This window comes from Phycodurus eques, chromosome 11, assembly GCF_024500275.1.
Source record: "Phycodurus eques isolate BA_2022a chromosome 11, UOR_Pequ_1.1, whole genome shotgun sequence".
Classification (NCBI taxonomy): Eukaryota; Metazoa; Chordata; class Actinopteri; order Syngnathiformes; family Syngnathidae; genus Phycodurus; species Phycodurus eques.
In genome coordinates, this window is record NC_084535.1 from 19,360,744 (window position 1) to 19,386,762 (window position 26,019).

General features: G+C 40.9%; 1 protein-coding gene across 1 annotated transcript in view; it reads right to left on the reverse strand.

Moving 5' to 3' along the window:
- The window catches only part of plpp4 (phospholipid phosphatase 4), a 57,953-nt gene that overhangs the window by 17,449 nt on the left and 14,485 nt on the right, over positions 1 to 26,019 (reverse strand). Inside the window, exons 2-5 of the mRNA XM_061690309.1 lie at positions 15,026 to 15,134; positions 4,475 to 4,565; positions 2,392 to 2,455; positions 153 to 277 (exon numbers count right to left, since the gene is read on the reverse strand). Coding sequence (XP_061546293.1) covers positions 153 to 277; positions 2,392 to 2,455; positions 4,475 to 4,565; positions 15,026 to 15,134 — 389 coding nt within the window. The remainder of the gene's footprint in view (positions 1 to 152; positions 278 to 2,391; positions 2,456 to 4,474; positions 4,566 to 15,025; positions 15,135 to 26,019) is intronic.

Genomic DNA, 26,019 nt, shown 5'->3' on the forward strand with positions numbered 1-26,019 from the left:
TTACCTTATCAACACCTCACCCCGTCAGCAAAACCCATGTATGTTCTCTTGTGGAAATATTCCAGAATACTACCTTCTGAACGAGTTATTTAGTATGCGTGTTTGTCTTCTGTTATGTTCCACAAGCTACAAGTGATGTGACTGTTACCCACAAGAGGAATGACTGCTGGGGAAACTCTTGCGACCCTCTGAGACCAGATGTGGCTCTCCGGTGCACAGCATCTTCGCGTTCACTTGTCCGTCTGGGAAACACCGCTGGAAGTAATCAGGCCTCGGTCTGGGAGTCAAACACAAACAGTTTTTTAAATTTATTTCTTTGCACATTTAGGTCACGTTTCCACCAAGCAGTACAGGTCAATTAGGTTATACTGTACCTTAATTGGAACTGTGAGTCAGCAGTGAGTCTTTGAGTTTTTGTACTATTCCCGACACTAAGGAGACAATTCTCTGTTGGACTTCTAAATTGGTAGTGTGTCTAACTAAACATTTAACTAACCATACCACTGTTAGCTGCACCCCAAGAGAAAGGCTCCAAATAATACTGTGACTTACAGCTAATAAAGAAGCTGTGTTTATTGTTTACAGGTAGTGTCAGCTAACTGCTCTGTACCATGTGGCCTTTAATTCCATCCATCCATTTTCTATGGTGCTTAACCTCATTAGGGTTGCGGGTTAGTTGGTGCCTTTCACAGTTGACTTTGGGCGACCCTGGACCGGTCGCCAGCTCATCGCATGCCTTTAATTTATTTGTTGAAATAATTGGGCAATTACATGATAAAGTATCTTGCTGGCATGCTATGATGTTACACTATTTCTGTACCGCAGTAAAACGTGTTAGTTTAGTCAGGCGCAATTACATGAGGGTCATAACTTTCCTTTCAAAGTAAATATTTTCTACACACTTTTCCAGTCAATTATATGTATACTATACTGTAAATGGAGCTGTATTACTTACAGTACATACTGTATGTCAAATTCTAAACCGATACATAAACTGACAAGCAGTTGGTATGCATGTGAGCTCGAGTGTAGAAGTGTTTCTCACTACTAGCACAACATGACTATTAGTGCTTTTAGTATTTTCTGCATGTCCATTTTAGCTGGAATAAATTTTCATGCCATCAGATTTATTATTTTTGATCATCTTTGATGTCCTTTTATTGGGTTTGCAAGAGTTGTAAATGACCACAAAGTCATTGTTGCAGCTATTCTAGTTGTTCTTTTTACGCCCGGTAGTTGAGACGGGTGGATTTCTCATTAATAATTGACGTGAATAATCTTTGCTCTGGTTGGATCTCTCATCTTTCACAATTTAAATATGGAAAACAGCTTTGCTCTGATTGGCCTTTGGCGAATGGCGATATGTCGGCGGCCCTGCCATTCATAGCGACCTCCACCTTTCCTTCGATGAGGGGGAAGGGTCTTACTCATCTAATCGTGAACCAGAAGTCACCAAGCGTTGGATTGTTCGCCCACTACTCACAAGTCACAACCCCACAGAGGAGGGGATGTATCAGATAGGTGAAGTAAAAGAGATGAGGTTATTTTGAAAGCGGGTCTCATTCAATCACTATAACATAACTGGCTTGTGGCATTCATCTGTCGCACAGATTGCGGCGACAGTGACTGCAGTTACATTCAACATGATAAATTATGTATCACAGTAAAATACAACACGTGTATACTTGTATATACTGTATTTGCATGGCTTGTGGCAGCTGGCTGGCCAGAAATGCACTTTCAAGCAGTGTGTGAATGCTTATTTTATGAAGCCATCCTCCACGAAAAGGGCCCTAAAGCAGCACAATTCTGGTTCCGAAATGCTGCATTTCTCCAAAGAAATAAATGGAGGCCATTTATTCCTCAACTCCTCTGAGTTTGGCAGGTGACGCAAAGTTCAAGCTTTGCACAGCACACTGCCGCGTTGTCACTTGGCAGTTTTCGCCATGATGAGTAGGCGTGTAACAACCACAAAGTGCTCAGGTACTTGCATATTAATTGGCGAGACACGTCACACCATCAGCAATTTCAAATCCTGTCCTATCCAAGCGGTTTTGGTGTTCAAAGGCTGTTGCATTCAATTGACAAACCTTATAGATGTCAGACTTTAACCAGGTCACAGACTCGTTTTGACCTATGTTATGCATGAAACAGGAAAAAAATTGGATTTTGATGGCATGGGACCTTTAACTTTTCAAAAATGCAAAGAAAAACATTCAAATTTGTAATTGGTCATTGAAAAATGCTCACTTTTTTGGGTTGCCTTGATGCGTATTGAACTGTTCTGTTAGGTGGCCTTACAGTACATCTGTCAAAGTTCTGTGTCAATTCTGTACACCTTAAATCCAGTTTAACAGCCTGTTTTGAAACGTGTAATGTCATTTTGCATACCTGCCAACAATCAACTTGATAGTGTTTGTGAAAACTCCATTCAGGGCGAGAGCCAGCGACACTGCTGTGGGAGGGAAAATTGCAAATATAGTCAAATAAATATCTTATTGAGAAAGATTGCCATAGCATTTCAATCAGACTTGGCTCAAGAAACAGTAAAACATATTATTCCCTCGGTGTTCTCACTCTAAGATAATGCACAAATAAAAGGTTGTTGAGCCGCCAATCTAACACACACTATTCTTAACATGATTAAGCACCTCAAATTTTACGAGCTGTGAAAGCCTTTGAATCTTCCCCTGCTGTTTTGCCAAAAAGACGAGATCAATTGGAAATCCCACTGATATCACTTCATGAATGGAGCACTGAAGGTTTAGAAGCTCAAAGTCATTTAACCTTTGGGAGCACATTTATCTCTGACATAAGTTCTGATTGATGTAACCCTTTTATTTTTCTCTATATATATTGAAATGACTCATGGATTTTCTTTTCTTTTCTTTTTTTAACCATTTAAAACGTAGGTGTCCATGTCCATGATTTGCTTTGTCAAAAAGGTTAAGAATTATAGAACACTTTTCACCTTCCTATTCAAGCCTTGCTGAAATGACATTGTTTTCAGGGTACGGTCTTCATGCAAATGAACCACTGCTCACCCTGACCCCTGCACTGCTGGGGCCCTTGTCAAGTATTGCTTTTGTTACAATGACGACTGTGAACACAGATACCTTTTGAGCCTCTCGTCGAAAAGGCAATTTCAAACGGTAAAGCACATGTGAGCCCACATAAAGACAGTAAAACTGATTAATTGTGGAGGTAACACTTCATGGTCAAGACGCCGAATTAAACTTGTCATTTAGTGAGCAAATCCATGTATAATGTGCATGCAGCAGGCCCTTCCTCAAACACAAATACCACTCTACATCACCACTACCACAATCACACCGCTTATCAGAAGTTAACGCTGATAACACTTAGTGAACGCTAATGTGTGCGTCCATCACTGCAGCTCTGCTTAGTCTGGCTGCTGATGCATGCCCATCTACCTCAAACACCATTTGTATATCTTTGTCTTAGCATCTTAAACTTCTTGCCCATGTGTTTGCTGGTTCCTTTTAAAGAGGTTAGATCTTCAACATATTCATGAAAACTATCGATGCTGCTAAGAAGAGTGTAAATCTTTCTGAACAACTTGCTAATTTGGACAAACTGCACAAAGGAGACATGATGTTTCTGATGGGTCGTTAAACTGCAAACGTGAGGATGTCACATCTCCCATAAGGAGTTCCACTCTTGTGTCAGACACATATGGAGACCAGTTTGCTAATTGCCATTGGGATATTAATGTGTGTACATACACCGTATCCCAATGCTGAAATCCTGTAGTTTTTATAGCATCATATAATAGCTGGCCAAACACCCTAAGAACATTTGGAGAAAGTATGTTTTGGAAGCATGGACAAAATATTTTTTTATTTTTTTTCCCACTAGTACAGTCCCCTTTTTTCTTTTATTATATTTAATTATGCTGATCATGCACCTATAGTAAGTCTCTACAAGCCTCTTGGCTGAAGTGAATAAGGCAATGATGCTGTTTGAGAACTGTTTTCATCAAGTTCTAATGCCATCATTTTCTACTACCGACAGCTGTAAACAAGTATTACTTTATCAGACACACCATTAGCCAGGCTGATTTTTTTTTCAGCAGAAGTTATCAAAAATTTCCAGGCGCCCACAAATCATGACGATCATTTTATCTGCCATTGTTTCAGGATGTTGTAAGTAAGGCAGCATATTCTCGATGCTGATTGGGTGTTGCGAGGCAGCATCACACAAATTTGAGTTGAGCGTGTTGCTACTTGAATAATGAGTAACTATCTACGTCACAACGACACCAAATTCAGATCCAGTCGTTTGCAAGCGATTTGCTTTGCAAATGTTATTGCAGACAACTTACAAACCACATAGATGTCAAACTTAAACAACTAAGACTCATTTTGACCTCCAGTATGTTATTCATAAAACAGTCGGGGGAAAAAAAGGATTTTGATGGCATGGGACAGTTAGTGTAATTAGCTCCACCTACCTAAACATGCCTCTTTGATTTCTGTCTTGTCTGTCCTCTGAATTATCTTCACCACAAATATCACCGCCAGTGGTGTAAGGAAGGAGATTGCCTGCAAGGAAATCAAGATGAACAGTGTATTGTTATTACAGTGGCATTAGTCACATGTTGCTTGTTAAGATGAACAATATAAAATTACATCTGCCTCAGGGGATGACCTTCATCTACAGTGTATTCAATAGGCTACTGATTTAATTTTCAACATGTCAAACAAAGCAGAAAAACAATCCGCTTCATTGTTCCCAGGGTTTTCGCAGACCATTACTATGACGTATTGGCTTTCTCTTCATCCTCTAGCTGCAAAACTGTTGCAGGCAACTGCAAATGTGTAATTCTAACAAATATAGCATATGTGCCGGTATTTTAGTTGTATTTCTTATTTCTATTCCACTCATACTTTGCGGGGTCATGCTGAGGCCTACCTATCCCAGCTGACTTGATGTAAGCGGCTGTAGCAGGGTACACCCTGGACAGATTCTCTATCTGTAATGTATGGAAACAGATCCAGTACCATGGATGCAGGCATGCAGGAAAGAGAGACGTGTCGGTTTAGGCGATATATATATATATATATATATATATATATATATATATATATATATATATATATACACACACACACATTTAATTGTATATACTGTATATATCTATGCAGTATATACAATTAAATGTGGTAAATTAGAGGTGTGCCTTTAATCAGGAAAATAATTCCTAATGGCAGTTCGTCAAGTAAGGCCAAGGTTACCCTAATTTAAATCAATGGAGAAAAAGGCAATATAAACAGAATGTAACGTTTAATGTTTTCCAATTCATTTATCATTATTTGCTGTTGTGTTGTCAGCGCCTGCTGTTGATTACCAATGAGTTATTTAATGCAATTTAGGCATCTGAATGTTATTTCCATGTGTAAACAGCCCTACCAGTGTAAAAAATCAACAACAAAAAAAAGATATCGACATTAAAATGGAACTAGTCACATTGACCTCCATTGTAAATCTAGTATGAGAGAACTGAGAGAATCTGAATGAATACAGGTCCAGGCCTTTTTACAAAAGCATCTTCTCAACACTCACCTCAGGGTATATTCCGATTGAGAATGGGAGTTATGAGAGTAGTGTGTTTTGGCTGGTCACAGTAAATGTACATCATTGGAGAAGTGTAATCGAGCTTGTTATGGTCCCTATCTTATTGTGGCCTAACATTAATAAATCTATGCATACAAGTGCTCACAACCTTCATTTTAAGTATCCATCTATCTAGCTATCTATCTTGTTGTCAAGGAAACAGGTTTCCAGCAACATTGAAGATTTGGTCACAACGTCATCCCCTGCACTACTTTACTGAGCTGTACTGTATAATGGTATCATTGAAGTTGTACTTATTCAAGAATGTAAAAGTAGAATGTTTATTCTTCATAAGACAGTATGAATAATATATTCAGCCACCATTTTCTATACCACTTTTCCTAAAGACTGTTACCAGTGAGCTGGAGCCTGTCTCAACTGACTGGTCAACAGTAAATCACAGGGCCCAAACAGACAGAAAAAACCTCTTAAGTCCATTTCTTCTTCTTTTCAGCCAGGTACTGAGACAAAACATGCCTTAATCATACTCAAACGTCTGACATGAATGTTATCTCAGGTTCCCCGTAATTGCTACCCCATATTTTTCATTGAGGTGATAATGTAAGCTTGTGCTTTGGTGATAAGCAAAGGCACGCTTCCTTTGGGTAGTTGTTTTAAAAATTAACTTTACTTCAATGTTATGGTATTTTTTTCTGCAAATAATTTATCCAAATTAACATATTAAAGTCCCGGACCTAGTTGGAACATGTGCAAGTGCTACTGTTTCAAATCGAGCCACACATTTATTACCAGTGTTAACGAGGGTAAATATCATCTATCATCTAATTAGTACCATGCAGGCAGGCTTTGTGGATTGTTTCTCTGACTGAGAAAGGGAAATCAATGCTCTACAAATATTGTTGTTAGAGTGTTCTGTGCCCGTGGTGTTGAGGCAAAAGATGGAGGACCCAAATGCAGGGAAGCAGGGAGGCAAGCCACATTGAAAATTTCTCTGTGCTTCTTTGACATATGGAGCCCTTGCTCACACTTTAACTATTGAACCCGCTACTGCTTGGGGCATAAAATGACTGACAGAGCCCACCACCACCTACTATTGCAGTTGCCTCCGCACATTTTGAGATGAATGATGTAGTGTTCCAGACTGACCAGTGGTGGTCCTAGTTTAAATGGCACCCTGTGCAAGACCCTCCTTTGCCCCCACCACCCTCATCACACACACACACGCACACACACATTAAAAACACTGGAGCGGCTTTTACGTTTTCTTTTGACTATATTGAATCATAAACAAATTTTAATACAACAACAAAGAATATTTAAAATTAAGGAAACAAAGAGAGAAGTAAAAAACACAAATCTTGCATATCAAATGAAATAAAAAGCTGAAGGGAACCTTATTACAATAATTTTGGCTTTGTTTCCCAGCGTGCTTGCTTTGTTTTATATAAAGGATTAGATTAAATTATTTCAAAATTGTTGCCTGCTCGTCGTCCTTGTTGCAAAATCATCTGTAACATCCTTGTATGATTTCTGTTCCCCAATTGGGTTGTTGATGCATGTCATACTGAGGCGAGTTCAACGTTTCTGGGACATGGTTGACCTCAAGTAGGTTTCTATTAACTTGAGCTTTGAAAAGGCTCTCTCTGCTTGAGTAACAGCAACAGGAAGAGTGAGACCAACTCTAAGACCAGGTTGGGGTAGATTTCTTTGAGATCCTTCTTGTAAATGAAAGTTAGGAGACCAAGCATGTCCTTTGGTGGCTAGCAAATTCTGCACTTTGCTATCCAGATCAGAATGCCCCTTGAAGTGCAAGATGGTTTTGAGTGCTCACATTCTTCAGCAGCTCCTCATAAGAAAGGCTTGGGGAAATTTGCCACATTTCTGTCCCACATTTTCCAGTGTGGGAAAACTGCTGATGTGGCTGCATCCACAACAAAATGAAACCTCCAGTTATTCAGGCCTTCAAGGCCTCTTTATACTCCCGTGCTCGCGCGGCCGACAACGCCCGCATTGCATCACGTGACCGACGCATTAGCCCGCGCGGCCCCTCTGCGTCACTTGACGAGAACACAGCAAAAATTGTCGCTGTGCGTAAAATGCCGCGGAGATCATCTCTCGTGATTGGTCCGTTTTAGTCACATGCTGTGATGACGTACTCAGCCTTCCCCTTGGTTCCACATACCACCGACGCCGCCGCCTTCTTGATCGATTTTGCAGCATAATTTAACGTATCATATCATCTGGTCATCTAGGTCCATTTGTTTTAGCAGACACTGTTTCACGGTCGCCACTGTTGTTGCTTTGTTCCTTGTTACGGTAAGGAAAGTAAAAACGGCTACTGGAAATGGCCAAAAATTGCAGAGGAAATTCCACCCTGTGGTGTCCTACCCAATACCAGCCGTAGCGACACTCCCGGCTTGGAGGGGAACTGCAGTACATTTTCAAAACTGTGCACGTGGGTTGCGCTCGAATATAAAGGCAAACTCCGCGTGGGATAGCCGCAGTAATGTCAGCACGGTCGCCCGCGCGAGTATAAAGAAGCCTTCACTCATACAGTAGGCTTCATAGGAGTAGTGGCACTTTGTAAATCTCAATCAGTTTTGTTTCAGCACAGCCTCCACATTCATGTCTTTGCATATGTCCTCGGATACTGCCTGAGCTTATGTAAAGCCAGTTGCCATGCACTGCTGGAGACACTGGTCTGTCTTTCAGATGATTGACTGCAACATCCAGTGCCATGGTGAGAGACTGCATGAGCTGTCCTGTGGGGGGTGCTTCGGGAGTATGGGTCAGCGAACCCTCTGATACGGGCTGTTCGGTCCCTGTACGACTGGAGTCAGAGTTTGGTCCGCATATCCGGCAGTAAGTCGGACTCGTTCCCAGTGAGGGTTGGACTGCCCTTTGTCAAAGGGCAAAGCTGCCCTTTGTCACCGATTCTGTTCATAACTTTTATGGACAGAATTTCAAGGCGCAGCCGAGGCGTAGAGGGGGTCCGGTTTGGTGGCCTCACTATTGCATCTCTGCTTTTTGCAGATGATGTGCTTCTGTTGGCTTCATCAAGCCGTGATCTCCAACTCTCACTGGAGCGGTTCGCAGCCGAGTGTGCAGCGGCTGGGATGAGAATCAGCACCTCCAAATCTGAGATCATGGTCCTCAGTCGGAAAAGGGTGGCGTGCCCTCTCCAGGTCGGGGATGAGATCCTGCCCAAAGTAGAGGAGTTCAAGTATCTTGGGGTCTTGTTCACGAGTGAGGCAAGAATGGAACAGGAGATCGACAGGCGGATCGGTGCAGCGTCTGCAGTGATACGGACTTTGTATCAGTCCGTTGTGGTAAAGAAGGAACTAAGCCGAAAGGCGAAGCTCTCAATTTACCAGTCGATCTATGTTCATACCCTCGCCTATGGTCACGAGATTTGGGTCGGAAATGAGTTTCCTCAGCAGGGTGTCCAGGCTCTCCCTTAGAGATAGGGTGAGAAGCTTGGTCATCCGGGAGGATCTCAAGAGTAGAGCCGCTGCTCCTCCACATCGAGAGAAGCCAGATGAGGTGGCTGGGGCATCTGATTCGGATGCCTCCCGGACGCCTTCCCGGTGAGGTGTTCCGGGCACGTCCCACCGTGAGGAGACCCCGGGGACGACCCAGGACCTGTTGGAGAGACTACGTCTTTCGGCTGGCCTGGGAACGCCTCGGGATCCCCCCAGAAGAGCTGGATAAAGTGGCTGGGGAGAGGGAAGTCTGGGCGTCCCTGCTAAAGCTACTGCCCCCGAGACCCGACCTCGGATAAGCGGTAGAAAATGGATGGATGGATGGAAATTGGACATGGTGACCATAAGTAGATGGTGTACTTCTTTGAATATGGTTATTGTGTTCTTTTCTTTCATTATAGGGTCAAACATGAACATAAATTCAACCTCTTAAAAAACACAAAAAATCCTTCAATGTTGTGAAAAGTTTTCCTTTGTGTCCCCCGAGTGCCAAATTCCAAATTGCCAGCACTGACTGAACAATAGCATTGAGACATGTCAGCACTGTTCTCTGTCGCTCCATTCCATTTTCCAAAAGTGCCATCTCCTGATAATCAATTGTTTCTCCCCTCATTTACCTCACAAGTAGCTCTCTCTATGTTCCTATGCAATTTTAATTTTCTGTGCTGCTGTCATGTGAGGTGGGTAAAGTGCTTGCATGTGCCCAATCTGCCAGTCCTGAGGTTGTTAACTGGATACTCCTCTTAGAAAACAACTTACAACAAAAGCAAAACAGCCAGTTGGTGCATGTGCTTGGAATACACCATCCAATTCCTAACCAACTTTTCACCACTTGTCAGTATCGTCTTGAAATAGTGATGTTGAAACTTCTCCCATCATTTTCAATCCTGGGAAAAATAAAGTCTGTTGGTACCTCACTAGTTCCTCTACAAAACAGCTCTGTGCAGTTGCTGTTAGTTCGCAGTGTTGGCCGCTTATTGTGGTCAGTTGAAAGAGACTCATCCTCAGTAGTGAGACTCCGTGGTGGTTGAGCTTCAGGCATCTTTAATGGAGGGCACAAGGAAACATAACTCACCACAGAGCAGTGGACCATATCACATACTCTGAGATAATATAACTAAAGTATATTTTAATTTCCCAATGAAAAGGTTTGCTGGAGGCAGGCACACACATCCACTCGGGCATGCCTGGACGCACACACAGACACATACTTACGCAAAACCCACCTGAAGGCTCCTGCAGGGGAGAGGTAGAAGCATACTGCCTTTCCTTCCACAAGACCCAATATAGAGCTGTGGAGCGAGATGGCTGTTTTGTCTTCAGGGGCAGAAGATGCTCCCAAATATTTGAGGTGTACTCCTCATGTTGCATAAAAAGAAAATATTATTTTATGATATGAAACATGCATGTTGTGATCGACAGATTAAAATTTGTTTATGATTCAACTATCAATACAGGAATAATATCACCAAACAGTAAAATGTACCCATTTAATTGCACATTTAGCACTCTTACTGTTAAACTTTCAGTGAACGTATACACTAGCTTTTCTAATAACAGTACATTTGAACCAAAAAGTGTAAACAACAGCAAGTATCTCAAGCAATCAAGCAAATGTCTTGGTAAGAGGCTGATAAATTAGCTGGAGGCGAATAAAAGAGACATTACAAGGGGTCATAAAGCACCATGCTATTAAACATGACATGAGAGGTTAGACAATTTCGAGTTCAAGTTATATTAATTATTTCATATAATTTCAAGTTATAAAATAACAACATACTATAGAATAAAGAATAAAGCTGTCTTCATACCTGCATACTTTGTCGGTTTCTCCTCCTCTTCTTTACTTTTCTCTCAAAATTCTGTAAATTGTGTGATTTATTGTGAGCTATTCCTATTCATGTTCAATATAACTGTAACCTACATTTTCCATCATTCCCCAAGACCGCTAACCCCACCCTTGCATCACTGACAGAGGGTGACTCCACAAGGGGTGGAAATTCCCTATACAAACGCCAGTGCTTTACATCTCATGCCATTACACTAGAGAAAACAATTTCATGTTTTCAATTTTTTTTTCTTTTAGGGGGCGGGGGGAACACTGCCCCCCAGCATTGCCACCCTGTGCGGCCGCATATAATGCACAGCCACTGAGCCTGACAAACACTGTCGGTACACAAATACAGTGGGTGAGTTCGACAAGACCGGGCCCAAATTGTTTTATCTTTAAAATTACGGCACTGAGTCAAGGTTATCTGGGACTGGCAAGCGACAACAGTCCCTCCTGGTTCCTCATATTCATGCTCTTTTTCTCTTAAACTAATCTCCTTCAATTCCTACTTGCCTTGCAGGTTTCTATCATGCTAGTTCCATTACAAGTCTCTCGCATACCATTCCTTAAATAATGGCCAGGGCCTTTTTAGACTGCAATATCAGATGGTACAAGAGCCAAAGCATGTATTAGAAACAAGCCTCCATTCTATTCATTGGAAGTACAGTTGCTTATAAAAACGCAATAATCCCATTTGGTACACATTGAAATTTCAAGGGTGCTTGGGTCATAGAGTTTTGGCTTGCATGGCTACATGTCAATATTACATGTGAATGAGACATGAGTGTTTTGAAAAAGTAGAATGGATCTATTATTAAATACACATTCCATTACGGCGGCACGGTGGACGACTGGTTAGAGCGTCAGCCTCACAGTTCTGAGGACCCGGGTTCAATCCCCGGCCCCGACTGTGTGGAGTTTGCATGTTCTCCTCGTGCCTGCGTGGGTTTTCTCCGGATACTCCGGTTTCCTCCCACATCCCAAAAACATGCATTAATTGGAGACTCTAAATTGCCCGTAGGTGTGACTGTGAGTGCGAATGGTTGTCTGTTTGTATGTGCCCTGCGATTGGCTGGCAACCAGTTCAGGGTGTACCCCGCCTCCTGCCCGATGACAGCTGGGATAGGCTCCAGCACGCCCGCGACCCTGTTGAGGAGAAGCGGCTCAGAAAATGGATGGATGGATGGATGTTCCATTACAATAGAAGATGCGTGAGTTCATGGTTCATCCCATAGCACCTGAATAAAATGACCCTCATTCATCAAAAGCTCAGTTGAAAAGATGTTTGTAATATATTGTATATACTGCATTGCACAATATTATTGAAAATACATTTTCTACATTACTATAACTTTTATTTGTGTTACGTCATGAGGGAGACGCAAGGCAAAAAAAACAATAACAAAATACTCCTTTTGTATGATACAGCACAGTTCTACATGAACAGTGCTGCGCTATGAACTGGTTACTCACTACAATAATAATGTCCGTCATCCTTAGCACTCTCCGGTAAAAACCACCTCTGCACCTGGTTTCACCCATGCACTGCAACAATTTTAAAATGAAAAGTTCATCAACTCAAACACCTCCAAAAGAAAACCAGACTCACTTTTCACAAGGACATCTACAGTCATCATTTTAGTCACTGCAAAGACTGTTTAACTCAAGCCAAATCTACCAACTACACAACCCTAATCCATAAAAACGAAGACAATTCCAAGGCACTATTGTCTCAGCTTGGTAATATTTCAGGCCCACCGGACTCCATTTCCTTGCACTTGTACTCATCTGTGTTCTAAATTACATTGTCATTTTTTTGATGCAAGAATCAAACGGATCCACTAGCAACTTCCTCCTTCCTCCTGCCTTAGTCCATCCTCACTGCCTCCCCTGTCCTACCCATCCACTCACAAGTTTTTACTCTGCCATGGACATTTCAGAAATGCTCCGCCACGCCAAGACCTCCACTTGCCAACTTGACCCCACTCTAGTGTTAAAAGCTTGCCTCCTGTGCCTCTTCCCCTTTACCACTAACACAATCCATCATCTCTCTCAACTGGTATTATTCCCACAGCATTAAAAAATGCAGCAATAAACCAAATACTGAAAAAAACCTGGTTCAGATCGAAATAATTTCAATAACCTTCGTCCCATCTCCAACTTCACATTCCTCTCAAAAGTCTTGAAAAAGACAGTTTCCCAGCTCCACTCCGACCTAATTTCTAATAATAATAATATTATTAATAATAATAATAATCTCTATGAACAATTCCAGTCTGGTTTCCGCCAGCTCCATAGCACCGAAACAGCACTAATCAAAATCCTCAACAACCTCCTCCTGGCAGATGACGCTGGCTTACACACCATTCACATCCTCTCTGATCTGGCTGCAGCTTTTGATACAATTTCCAACACCATGCTCCTGAACAGACTCCTCCACACTGACACCAGTGTTTAAATTCTTACTTGTCCCGCCGCACCCAGTTTCTTCAAATTAAATAATTCTAATCCCATCCATCCCCCATTTCTTGTGGTGTCCCTCAGGGATCTGTCTTGGGGCACCTCCTCTTCATCACCTACGACATACCTCTTGGCAATATTTGACATATATTACATTTCCACTTTCACTGTTACACGGATAACACCCAGCTTTACCTCCCCATCAAACCCACCACCACTCTTCCACCGTCCTCTCTTACTGACTGCTTCTCTGAACTCGAACACCGGTTCTCATCCAACTTTCTACAATTTAACAGCGATAAAACTGAAATCTTGCTCATAGGTACCAAGTCCATGCTAGTCAAAATTGATAATTTTTCCATTACACTTAATAGTTCCTGTTTCCCCCGCCCGTCAGATTAAGAGTCAGGGTGTGATCCTCAACAGCACACTCTTCTTTCAAGCATACATAAGCAACATCACCCAGTCTGCATACTTTAACTGAAACATCAATCACCTCCGTCCATCCTTCTCCCCCCACACCGCTGCTCTCCTTGTTCATAGCCTTGTCACTTACCACTTGGATTATTGCAACGCTCTCTTGTTTGGTCTCCCTCACAAGTTGTTTTACAACTGCTAGCTACAACCCAATAATAAACATAATACAGTGTGATATTATTAGCCCACCTATGACTTTTGAAACTGAAAATTAGTAATTATTTTATATATTATTATCTCTTTAGGCGGCACGGTGGACGACTGGTTAGCACATCTGCCTCACAGTTCTAAGGACCGGGGTTCAAATCATGGCCGTGCCTGTGTGACGTGTGCATGTTCTCCCCGTGCCTGCGTGGGTTTTCTCCGGGCACTCCGGTTTCCTCTCACATTCCAAAAACATGCGTGGTAGGTGGATTGAAGACTCTAAATTGCCCATAGGTGGGAATGTGTGCGCGAATGGTTGTTTGTTTATATGTCCCCTGCGATTGGCTGGCAACCAGTTCGGGGTACCCCGCCTCTCGCCCGAAGATAGCTGGGATAGGCTCCAGCACGCCCATGACCCTTGTGAGGATAAAGCGGTACAGACAATGGATGGAAGGATGGATTATCTCTTTAAAACCAAACTTTTTGAGCCAACTCTAGTAGGGGGTACCCTATGTTGTGGCTGGTTGGTTAATACATGATTAAGGCCTAATTTTTACCACAGTAATCTTTGACAGACAAATAACTTTTTTTGTTTTCTAGCACTCAACTACAGTTTTGTATGACAAAAATAATAACTGAAATTTGCAATATTCTGGGTAACAGCGCTTAATCCCATGGTTGTCACCAAATCCTACACAATGCGGTTACTATAAATTACTGTATTTGCTCAGTATTGAGTGTAAGTATTGTTTAAAGTCATCTAAGCCTAGACTCTCCCTTCAATTTGGAAGGCTAATCAGCACCATTTTCTAACAACCCTAAAATATTAATCATCTTAAGACAGCCTCAATTTAACCACGAAAAGATGACAATTCACAGTATTAATCATCCTAAATGAAGGATTTTGCGCTGCACAAATTAGTAAGAATCAAGCAAAGAAAATGGTTCAGATGGATGGAAATAATGACCAAATAAATGGCTGCTATCAAGTCAGCAATACAAGATAATGTATAATTATTCGGTAGGTACTTACGAACATGACCCTTTTGGGAATGTGATCAGACTCAACCAGTGGATTCTTGTAGAGCCAAAGCTCCTCAGGTTGTATGACTCTTTCAAAGGGCTCCAGGAATTCAGTAAATCTGCAGCAAAGATGAAACATTGTTTGAAGATTTGAATTTGTATGCTGTGCATGCAGTGTGACGGGTCACAGGACTTTTTAGGGCATACAATGTGGTTACAGGGGTGGTTTTAAAAAGAGGTCTTGACTCTTGAACTTCGACAAACAAAACTGAGGTTTCATCACAGATCACCTTCATTACAATGGCCTGCTGTCTGATGCTCTCGCTGAATGGGGACAAATTAGCAAAATACTCCTGGGCCACCCATAGATATGTCGGAGTCCACCTTGTTCACTGTCATCTCTGCCAAGGTTTTATGCCATGTAAGTTCAAAACAAGTCAGTACCTTACTCCAGTTGATGCATGAAATACTTGCTGTAAAGTTTGGTCTAAAATATTCAGAACACAGAAGCCACAGCAGTGAATGATAACTAACAGCATAAATACAACAGCACAGACCTCAGGCAAGAACATTTGTCACCTGTAAAATGAATCTGTTAAATTACTTTGACTGTGGTATTGACATTTTGTTCCCATGGATCTAGAATTCATTCAACATCTGGAATGAATGTTACTTCCTTTAAAGCTATTAAAATCCCACATCAATCACATCCTGTAAGATATCTTTTTAGAATGGTAACAATATTTTTGGTACCTTTTGGTACGGTACATGAATTCAATATTTTGTTAACTTTTTAAAGTTTGCTCTAACATGTCTTTGAATTTGCGGCACAGTGACCAACTGGTTAGCACATCCACCTCACAGTTCTGAGGACCGGGGTCCAAATCCCGGCCTCGCATGTGTGGAGTTTGCATATTCTCCCCGTGCCTGTGTGGATTTTCTCCGGGTACTCCGGTTTCCTCCCACATCCCCAAAAAAAAAAACGTGTAGTAGGTTGATTGAAGACTAAATTGTCCGTCAGTGTGCATGTGAGTGCAAATGGTTGTTTGTTTATATGTGCCCTACGATTGGCTGGCGACCAGTTCCTCTCGTCTGAAGATAGCTGGGATAGTTTTTTTTCACGAATAAGAACTCAAACTAGCGGACTGCTGACAATCTCTGGAGAAAGTTTCAGAAAGCGTGTATGTCATTCTTTAGAGTCATTTTCATATAAATAGATAAAATCTTTACATGCCGTTGTTGGAGGTTTTGTTGTTGTTTTTTTAATTATTATTATAAAAATAGAGAAATAATAGAGCGTTACGGATATTACAATATGTGTGGATTTCTACCGGAATACAGCAGAATTTCACTTGAAAATACCCGGGTTTCAAAAACATCCCGTGTGATATATTAAAAAGTGCACAACATGGTGGTGCAGTAACTATCCTTGTAAAAACAAGTCAAGTAATTATGTTGGTCTGTCAATCCATTAGTGGCGCATAGTATGCTTCATTAACTACTCCATTATCAAGATTGTGGTCCCTACAGCACCTTTGTTCAGACGTTGGTGGGAGGGAATGCTATTTATGCACACAAAATAAAAACACAGATACGGTAAGTAATCCCCCCATCCCACCCTCCAGACACACACGCATACACACACCCTTCAGGTTATTAAATAGTGACTTCGGCCTACCTGTCATTCTATAAGGGTTATCTTAAATTCAGTAGGTAGTGTCTTAATGAATTTGAGGCTGACTCCCCCAAGGCAGTCAAGAGATAAAAACTCCTCTTTGCCTGTCTCCATGTTTGAATGCAGGAAATAACTGTAGAGGCCAACGAAAGCTGAGGCTGATCAAAGAAAAAGGTTTAGCCAATCTTGATGATTATCTAGACAAAAAGACAGAATTTAATCATGAAAAAGATAATTAAAATAACAATTTTGAGTTACAATATAAGAGTTGTTCAAGGATACTTTATGGTTAGTATTCATCCATCCATCAATCCATTCATTTTCTCAACCGCTTTATATTTAGTATAGTGGGTGTAAAATAACTGCAAGAAGTGAAAGTATTTTGCACCTCTCATAGCGTAAACATATATTCATAAAACCTGTAAGCATGTCTACGCCACTGTTAACAACTATCATCATTGAAATTGCAAACAAATGAAATACACACCCTTCTAAAAGTACATGAAGACTGAGGACAATTCCTCGCCTTGGTAAAGATTGAAAATCTTGAGCTTGACACCCACCCATCCATCCATCCATCCATCCCCATTACCGCTTATCCTCACTAGGGTCGCGGGCTGCTGGAACCTATCCCAGCTATCTTCGGGCGGGAGGCGGGGTACACCCTGAACCGGTCGCCAGCCAATCGCAGGGCACACATAAACAAACAACTATTCGCACTCACATTCATACCTACGGGCAATTTAGAGTCTCCAATCAACCTACCTTGCCCCCACTGTGCCGGCAGCTTGACACCAAGATATGAATATGACACAAGACCACTACTTATATATGGATCTGATACACAGATGATAGCACTTTTTGTTTAAATCAATTTTTCATGTGAGCAAATGTATTGGAACATACAACATGACTTACAGGTGTGTTTTGTTCCCCAGGTGTGTCAAACAATAAATGGAGTACAAATATTGACCACAGCTAGTGGAACCATTTCCAAAGTTCTAAAGAACAAAGGAACCACTGGTGCACAAGTAACAGACGTTGAACAGGTCGAACAAAAGCAGCAGGTAACAGAAAAATTGTGACAACTGCAAAGAAGGCAATTTGCTGTTTGTAGAAGACGTCATGAAGAAAACTACTAAACCAGAGTGAGTAAACCACTCAGAAAGGCTATGATGGAATTTGCCAAATAATGTACAGAAACAAGCCTAAAAAATTGCAGGAGAAAGTTATGGACTTTTTGGACGAACATTAACCTTTACAGAGTCTCTCAGCTGAAGCTTTGAGAGATTAAGGATATCATCATTTATTGTTTTGCTCAAGACCACGCTATCGTAGACCATGACAAGAAGAGACCAGAACTCACCAAGACCAAGACAAAACCAAGACTTTTGGGAGTCGAGACCGTGAAAAGACCAAGACCATGAAAATCAAAATTTAAAAACCATGACAAGGTTGAAGAGTTAAAGAGCATTTTCTCCTGAATTTAACTTTTCTTTTAAATATCCTTCTGATGCAGGCGGCTGCTTGAGATGGTGTTTCCTCACTTGGAGTCACTTGGCTTTAAGGACAACGGGGGCTTAACCCCCAGGAGATGCGAACGATATGAGGGAATGTAGCGCGGAAGCGCAAACTTCACAAACAGCTAAGTATAACACTAAGAAATTGTTTTTCAATGTTTTTATACAGCTTTAGCAAAGATACAATACTGTGTAAAAGTTTTAGGCCACTGTTTCATCCATCCATTCTCTGCTGGAGCCTATCCCAGCTGACTTCAGGTGAGAGGCAGCGTACAACCTGAACTAGTTGCCAGCCAATTGCAGGGCACATATTGTATAGACAAATAAGCATTAATTTTAACATTCCCACACAAGGACAACTTAGAGTCTTCAATTAACCGACCATGCATGTTTTTGGAATGTGGGAAGAAACAGGACTACCCAGAGAAAATCCACACAGGAACGGGTAGAACATGCAAACTCCACACAGGAAAGCCAGTGCCCGGTTTTGAAACCACGGCCTCTGAACTGAGGCGGATGTGCTAACCAGTCATCCACCATACTATCGCCACTGTTGGAGTGTTATTTCATTGTGTTTAATCCAGTACACAGGAGTATGTTAGGAGGAGTAGGAGTAAGCTCCTATTTGTCCCCATGCACAATTCTCTTCCACCAAGCCAGTTATTGTTAATTACTTCCTGAAAGACTGATTCAGACTGCTCAGGGCCAAAAGGCGAATTGTGAGTGGGTCACTGGATGGCTGTGGGATGGAATAAAAAAGACGACGGTGGGACACTATCCATCCATCCATTGTCTTCCACTTATCCGAGGTCGGGTCGTGGGGGCAGCAGCCTCTGCAGGGAAGCCCAGACTTCCCTCTCCCCAGCCACTTCCTCTAGCTCTTCCAAGGGGATCCCGAGGCATTGCCAGGCAAACCGTGAGACATAGTCTCTCCAGTGTATCCTGGGTCGTCCCCGGGGTCTCCTCTCGGTGGGACGTGCCCGGAACACCTCACCAGGGAGGCGTCCAGGAGGCATCCTAAACAGATGCCCGAGCCACCTCATCTGGCTCCTCTCAATGCGGAGGAGCAGCGGCTCTACTCTGAGCCCCTCCCGGATGACCGAGCTTCTCACCTTATCTCTAAGGGAGAGCCCGGACACCCTGCGGAGGAAACTCATTTCGGCTGCTTGTATCCGGGATCTTGTTCTTTCAGTGGGACACATGAACTACAAAGGGAAGTGACCTGATTCTGAGGGTAATTAAACAGGCCCAAGTACTTTTGTGAGTAAGTTGCGACAAGATCATCATTATTAGGTCGCAGGCAAAACATGGACTGGATTTTCCATGATAAGGGCGCTGAATTACACTTATACTTTCCATACTCATATATCATAGTATCAAAACATGTCTACAGTATGTGGCCCATGCAGCAGACACATCGCTGAACACGGATGTAAATATACATACATGGAAATAAAAGTTGAAATGTTGAACTGGGTGTTTCATATTCATCTTTTGATACCAAAACCAAATGTTTTCAGTCTTCAGCAACAATAAAAGAATTGGCCTCACTGTCCCAATACCTTTGCAATGGAGTGTAGCTTTTGCGTTAAATCTCATTCGTGCCTATCTAATGCTGTGCCAGTGAGTGTATCCAATACTGTATTTAACACAATCGTCATTGTAAAATTATGCATTTAGGATGGCATTCATTCAGGTTCTGACATGATATTGTCTGTGGTTTGCAATAAACGTCTCATATTTCACAACAGCGGACTGTCTGCTGAAGATTATTGTTGCCGTTCGTGCAAAATTAAATTGGGTTTTGGGCAGGTTATAATATTCACCCTTCTTTCTGAGAATTTGTACCCAATATCCTATAACAAAGCCATACTAGCCTCAGAGGAGTTCCCTAGGCTGGAGATTCAATTTAAGATCAAGCCTCATTTTCTCTTTCCTAACTAGAAACTTTAAAATAAACACTTGAATACACCTCACACACACTTTAATGAATTATTGCATCCATTTCATCCCTAAGTCCTATTATAGTGCTCATTCTTTGTGGAACATATTTCTCCCCTTTTTTTTTTGTAATTTACAGGCTGCCTTGAAAGCAGAAGGGTGTGCATCATTTACAGTTAACACATGCCTTATTCCACGATGTGGCAGAAGGCCAGCATGGATCGCATTAGTAAAGATAATGATGGCGCTTCAATTGGCATGGAAAGCGTAGGCCACCAGCGTAGGCCACCAGCCTGGCCTGCTGAGAAATAATTGTAAGTACACAGAGATAACAAGAAAGCGTGGCAGCCTTGTAGAAATTGACTCAAATGCTGAAATGTGGCCCAGCAACAACCTAAAAAAGATACTCTCTGTGCTACAGTGATACCCAACATGCTCACAATGTTGAGAGATGGGCCCCCAAGATGGCCATCAACACCAACATCTTAACTCATCTCTGCCTGCTGGCTACCTGGGGAGCACTTTGTCCTGTTATATCAGCTTTTGTTTGCTCTGTATAGAGAGGAAAGTCTAATGGCTTTTACAGGCTCAGTAACATCATAGACCATGCAGTTAAAAGTTTTAAAGAAAAACTGTTTGGGAAGCTTAGATGAACGCTTTTTGTCTGTAAATACAGTGGAAGCGCTAACATTGCAGGATGTCACATGCAGCGGACGCTAACATACCTTAGACGAGACCTTAGTTCAGTAAGCATCAAAGGATTAATTCTGCAAATGCATTTTCCTTTTTTATTTGACAAATTTGTAGCCTTTGTCATACTTATTCCAAAAGGACCACCACAACAAGGGGTGTCAAAAGAACAAGAACATAAGTGATAAGAATACAGTAAGTTACATAAAGTAAGGTGACTTACATTTGATGCAGATACTAGCGGCGTCCCAATACTTTTACAGCTTATTAAGGTTTTATGATGGTAACAATTAAGAACAGACTTTTTTTCATTATTTCCTATTGGAAACAGTTTTATATTTTTAACAAAATCAGAGTTCGACCAGCATCATGGAATGGATTGGGTATGATCATCGGGATTCCGAATTAATAAATTCAAATTGACACTAATAAATATGCAAAAGTATCAAAGAAAGTAGTTAAGCCAACAGATGTACTTTCAAAACAAATGTTGTCATTGCTGGCATACAGTAAATTCATAGTTTGATCCTTTTAGTGTGAGAAATTGTCATTGTAGACCACAGTGTACTTGGCCTTGACCCTGTTAGTGCTAACACATTCACAAGGTTTCCAACCTGGTCTAGCATCATTATACGACATTTAAGTAGTTGGCTGTTGCCATGGCAACAACCGAAATGCATTCTCCTTATCACAAGCCAGTGGATGAAAGGAATTTTTGAAACGCAAATTGGTGGATGGTGCTTATGCCAGCATGGTATCTCATACTGTATATGAGCATGAATTTCAGTTGATTTCCATAGCAGGCTGATTCAGTTCATCTGACCTTTTCACACCCAGAAACATTCCAGCAGTTCCTGTTCATATTCATTACAGCCATGCAAATGGGTCAGTGTATTCTCATTAGCTCATTTTCAAATCCGCTCAATACTTGACAATACAGCAGGATTATTTCTCAAGAACTCTCCCTCCCCCCCAAAGCTGATGCACATTTGTTCAATTTACCACATCACATTTATCACGCAGATACACACACACACACACACACACACACACATACAGTATATATATATATATATATATATATATATATATATATATATATATATATATAGATTAGCATTAGAAACATCTCCATATTCTAATTAGAGCAGATAAGAGCTGCATACAAATGTTTGTTATAATAAATGTTGCATGTACTGTGCATTATACAGTGTATACAAACACATGCATACATACTGTACGGTCGCAGACACAACATTACAACAATTTGGAATGTAATGGAATACAATGCAAACGCTGGATCAAATATTCTGAAATGTCCACCGAATGATGCCAAACATGTTGCTCTTGGTCAGGGGTCGGCAACCTAAAATGTTGAAAGAGCCATATTGGACGAAAAAAAAAAATCTGTCTGGAGCCGCAAAAAAATTAAAAGCCTTATACAAGCCTTATAATGAAGGCAGCACATGCTGTAAGTGTTTATATTCAATCCAAATGACATAATGAGGATTCATAATAAATGTTTATTTTTCCTGCAGCACATCCTGGAGAGAATGACGCACCATGTGACTACTCTACTGTACGATGGTGTTTTAAGTTTCGTTGCATTGATGAAATTACAGAAATACAATAAAGAAAACAGATTTTTTTTATGTCATTTTTATTTTGAGGATTAAAAAAAAAACTAAATGGAACATGCCTCCTGTAATTTCAGACCTCCCCATGGAAATAAAATGCAGTCCTCTTCAATCCTCAGTAATACAAACAATCCTCTTCTCTTTTCGCCCTTATCTGGGCAACAAACAGAGTGTAATAAAACGCAGCCTGGAATTGTAAAAATAAAACAGCAGCCTTTTGAAAAGGTAAGTACTACGAAAATAAGCCAGTTTCATTTTGATTAATAAAATGAAATAATGCACAATCCTTTTCTCTTTCCCCCCTAATGGCGGCAACAGACACAAATGAACAGGCTACAATTGCATATGAGTGTGATAAATCACAGCCTGCAATGAAAACACAGCCTGCTTAAATAATAAAACAGCAGCCTTTTGAAAAGGTAAAGTATTTAAAATTAAAATAATACACTTTAAGTTAGATTTCTGTGCATTATCCTCTTTAGTTTTCTACAAATGCTAAGTAAGTCACTACAAGGTAAAAAGCTGCATTCTCTTCTCTTTTGACACGCACAATACAATGCAGCCATCCTCGGACCTGAGCAACAAAACACAATAATACCCCTACGTGTCATTCCAAATATATACTGAAAAATCAGAAACCACTTTATAAAAACAGACATTTTGTTGCTAAATATGTTCTTACCCGTTTAATGTGACTGTTTTCAGACATCACTGGACAGCTTCTCAACATCGGGCATGTAAAATGTAACTTTAATCTTGACATAACTGCAAGCTCTCATGTGTCACGCGGTTGCGGTATTTGGATTTAATGTAGTTCATGTTTAAGAATATCTGCTCGCACAGGTATATTGATCCAAAGACGGCTAATACTCAAAATTCATATTTCTTCATGTTCTTATAACGGCCAGGAACAGCATTCCATGTTTCAAACCCAAGTTGCTCGGGTGTTGCGAGGCTTTCAATTTCACTCCATTTGTGGCTTTGGGCAAGCTGGGCTTTCTATCCTCAGCTTTTTCCCTTTGCGATCCATGACCCATCACACACCCGCCGGTTTGTTTGCGACAACCACCTGCCACGCCGAGCTCAAAGAAGCGCGTGTCCCTTGCGTTTCTTTTCAGAGTAATGAGTGCAGTGTTATCTATGTTAGTAGAACTAATAACATATCAACAGAGCCATTGATTATTATAGCTCTATTTTTAAAAGGTTGTTTAAGCTATAATTTAAACAATAACAGGTCCTGACTGTCGTACCAAGACCGTCTTATCTACCTAGGTCAATCCAAGTCCCACAATTTAAAAGGGAGAGAGCGACCTTAAAGAAGCGTGGTTAGCGTTTCACCCCACATCTACTATGGTTACTCTGTGAGGGTGAAGCCTGAATTAGGCGGGGCCGACACTTCACAAGCGGCTGTGAGAACCTAGGCGGATCTCTCTCGACACCGGCTTAAGCAAGCTCACGTTGTTGGTCGATTGTGTAATACGCAGGGACAACAGGGAGCTCTAACTCATTAAATGGAGAGCGGGTCAGGACTCCCTTAGTTCTAAAGAACAGAGCAGAGGAGCCTGGGGTAAGCAAGACTTGGCTCAATATATATATATATATATATATATATATATATATATTTTTATATAACTTTATTGGCCGTCAGATATTTACAGTACTACGTCAAAAGACACGCGACAAGGCTAAAAATAAACTAGCTTTTGGATTCAAATATACTGTGCACGATGGCGATGCGGAGTAAATTATGACATTAAAGACGATCAGCATAAAATGCTAATTATCAGGCTGATAAAATCGATGTAAAGTCTAGTCTTAAGTAATATTCAAATTTTCAGAGATACTGAATTTGGGATTTTCATTAGTTGTCAGTTATAATCATATATATATGTATATATACATACACACACACACAGACCCTTTAAAAAAAAAATAATATCATGGAAAAGTTTACTTAGTTCCATTCAAAAGATTACACTTTTATAGATTATAGATTGAGGGCCCAGAATTTAAACAATTTCAAGTATTTATTTGCTTATTTTTACATAATTTGGGCTTCCACCTCATAAAACCCATGAAATCAGGAATGAAAACATTTTAAATACTGTGAAGAAATCAGCCCCAATTTTGCAGGCGCGAGAGAGAGAGAGAGAGAGAGAGAGAGAGAGAGAGAGAGAGACAAAAACTAAAAGTAATAAAATAAGAACAAGCACAATATTGGAATTGGGCAGTTAGTACATCCAGCCTATGGTATTTAGGGTCAAATATGAATGGTTAATTTGCCAGTTGGGGTGAATCAAGGTTCAATCAAGGTCGGGTCAAGATTGAAATGTACCATATGGTGCTTACAGACCGGTTCTTTTGGTCAATAGCAGTTATATTACAGTATCCACAACTTACCAACTGAGTTGAATAGTTGAGAATGTTATTTTCCATGAGGCTGTGATTATGCCTCTACCTATCAAAAATATAATTTACAATACATCAGAAGATGAGCGGTTTTGTTCGAATAAATTGCATTCGATCTGAAAGTGGGGTAGGGGAGTCAAACCCCTCAAGCTCTATTAAAAACTATTTTAGCTAGTGTTAATCAACAGGTGCAAGTAGGAGAAGTTATTGCACAATGGTCCAAAAGTAACCCTGAGGAGGTACAGATGTCTTACAACAGTCTTACACTTTGTGGGTTCAATCTTTGTTACACTCTGCTTACATGTTCACAATTCAGTGGTTACATGACACTTTTGATTACACCGCATTGGGGAAAATCTGTATTTGGGAACCAAATTGACTGGACTGACCATCTGTTTCATCAGAGTTGGAAACGGCTTTTCTCGCTGGAACGGCATTTTTCACCTCTCTCTTAGCCCCGTGGCCGCTGCCTGTCACTCGCTACTTATAACCCCAGTCATTTCATCATGATGCCTGGCGCTGTTGAGAAGTGATTCAAGACATTTAGAAGGTAATAGAATTAGAGATAACACTGAACCAGCATTGAACCTTGGTTATCAGATCTTCTGGTTCATTTGGTCAAATTTCATGCCTGAGCAGTCCCAATCACATCAACGCAGGGGCAAAAATAATTTCACTTTGGTCCCCTCCAGGTCAATGGCACAAATTGAAAATATTCTTTTTTGTAGGGGCACTGTCAGTTATTACTCACCGCTCTAGCTCCCACCCCACTGTCTTCCTGGATGAAATGTGTGAAAAGTATGGATCTTGAAGTTTGTTTTACAACTTAAAATATGCTTGTGAAAACATGGCAGTCTTTACAAAATGTCAAAAGTATTTGAAAAGACACATCACAAAATTCCTTGCAGAATTTGGTGTGAGTGGAAATTATTGAATCTTCATCGTGGAGTGTAGAACATCCATCATCAACAATGCATCCATTCATCATCTACAGCAGTAATTCTTAATGTGTGTTACAAGTACAACTAGTGGAAAGCGAACTCTCTTTCGTGGTATGTGAAAGAATTACGGAAAAAATAAAAATATGAATGTTTATTGAATTTGCATTCAATCTTTAAGAACTTTATTTTTA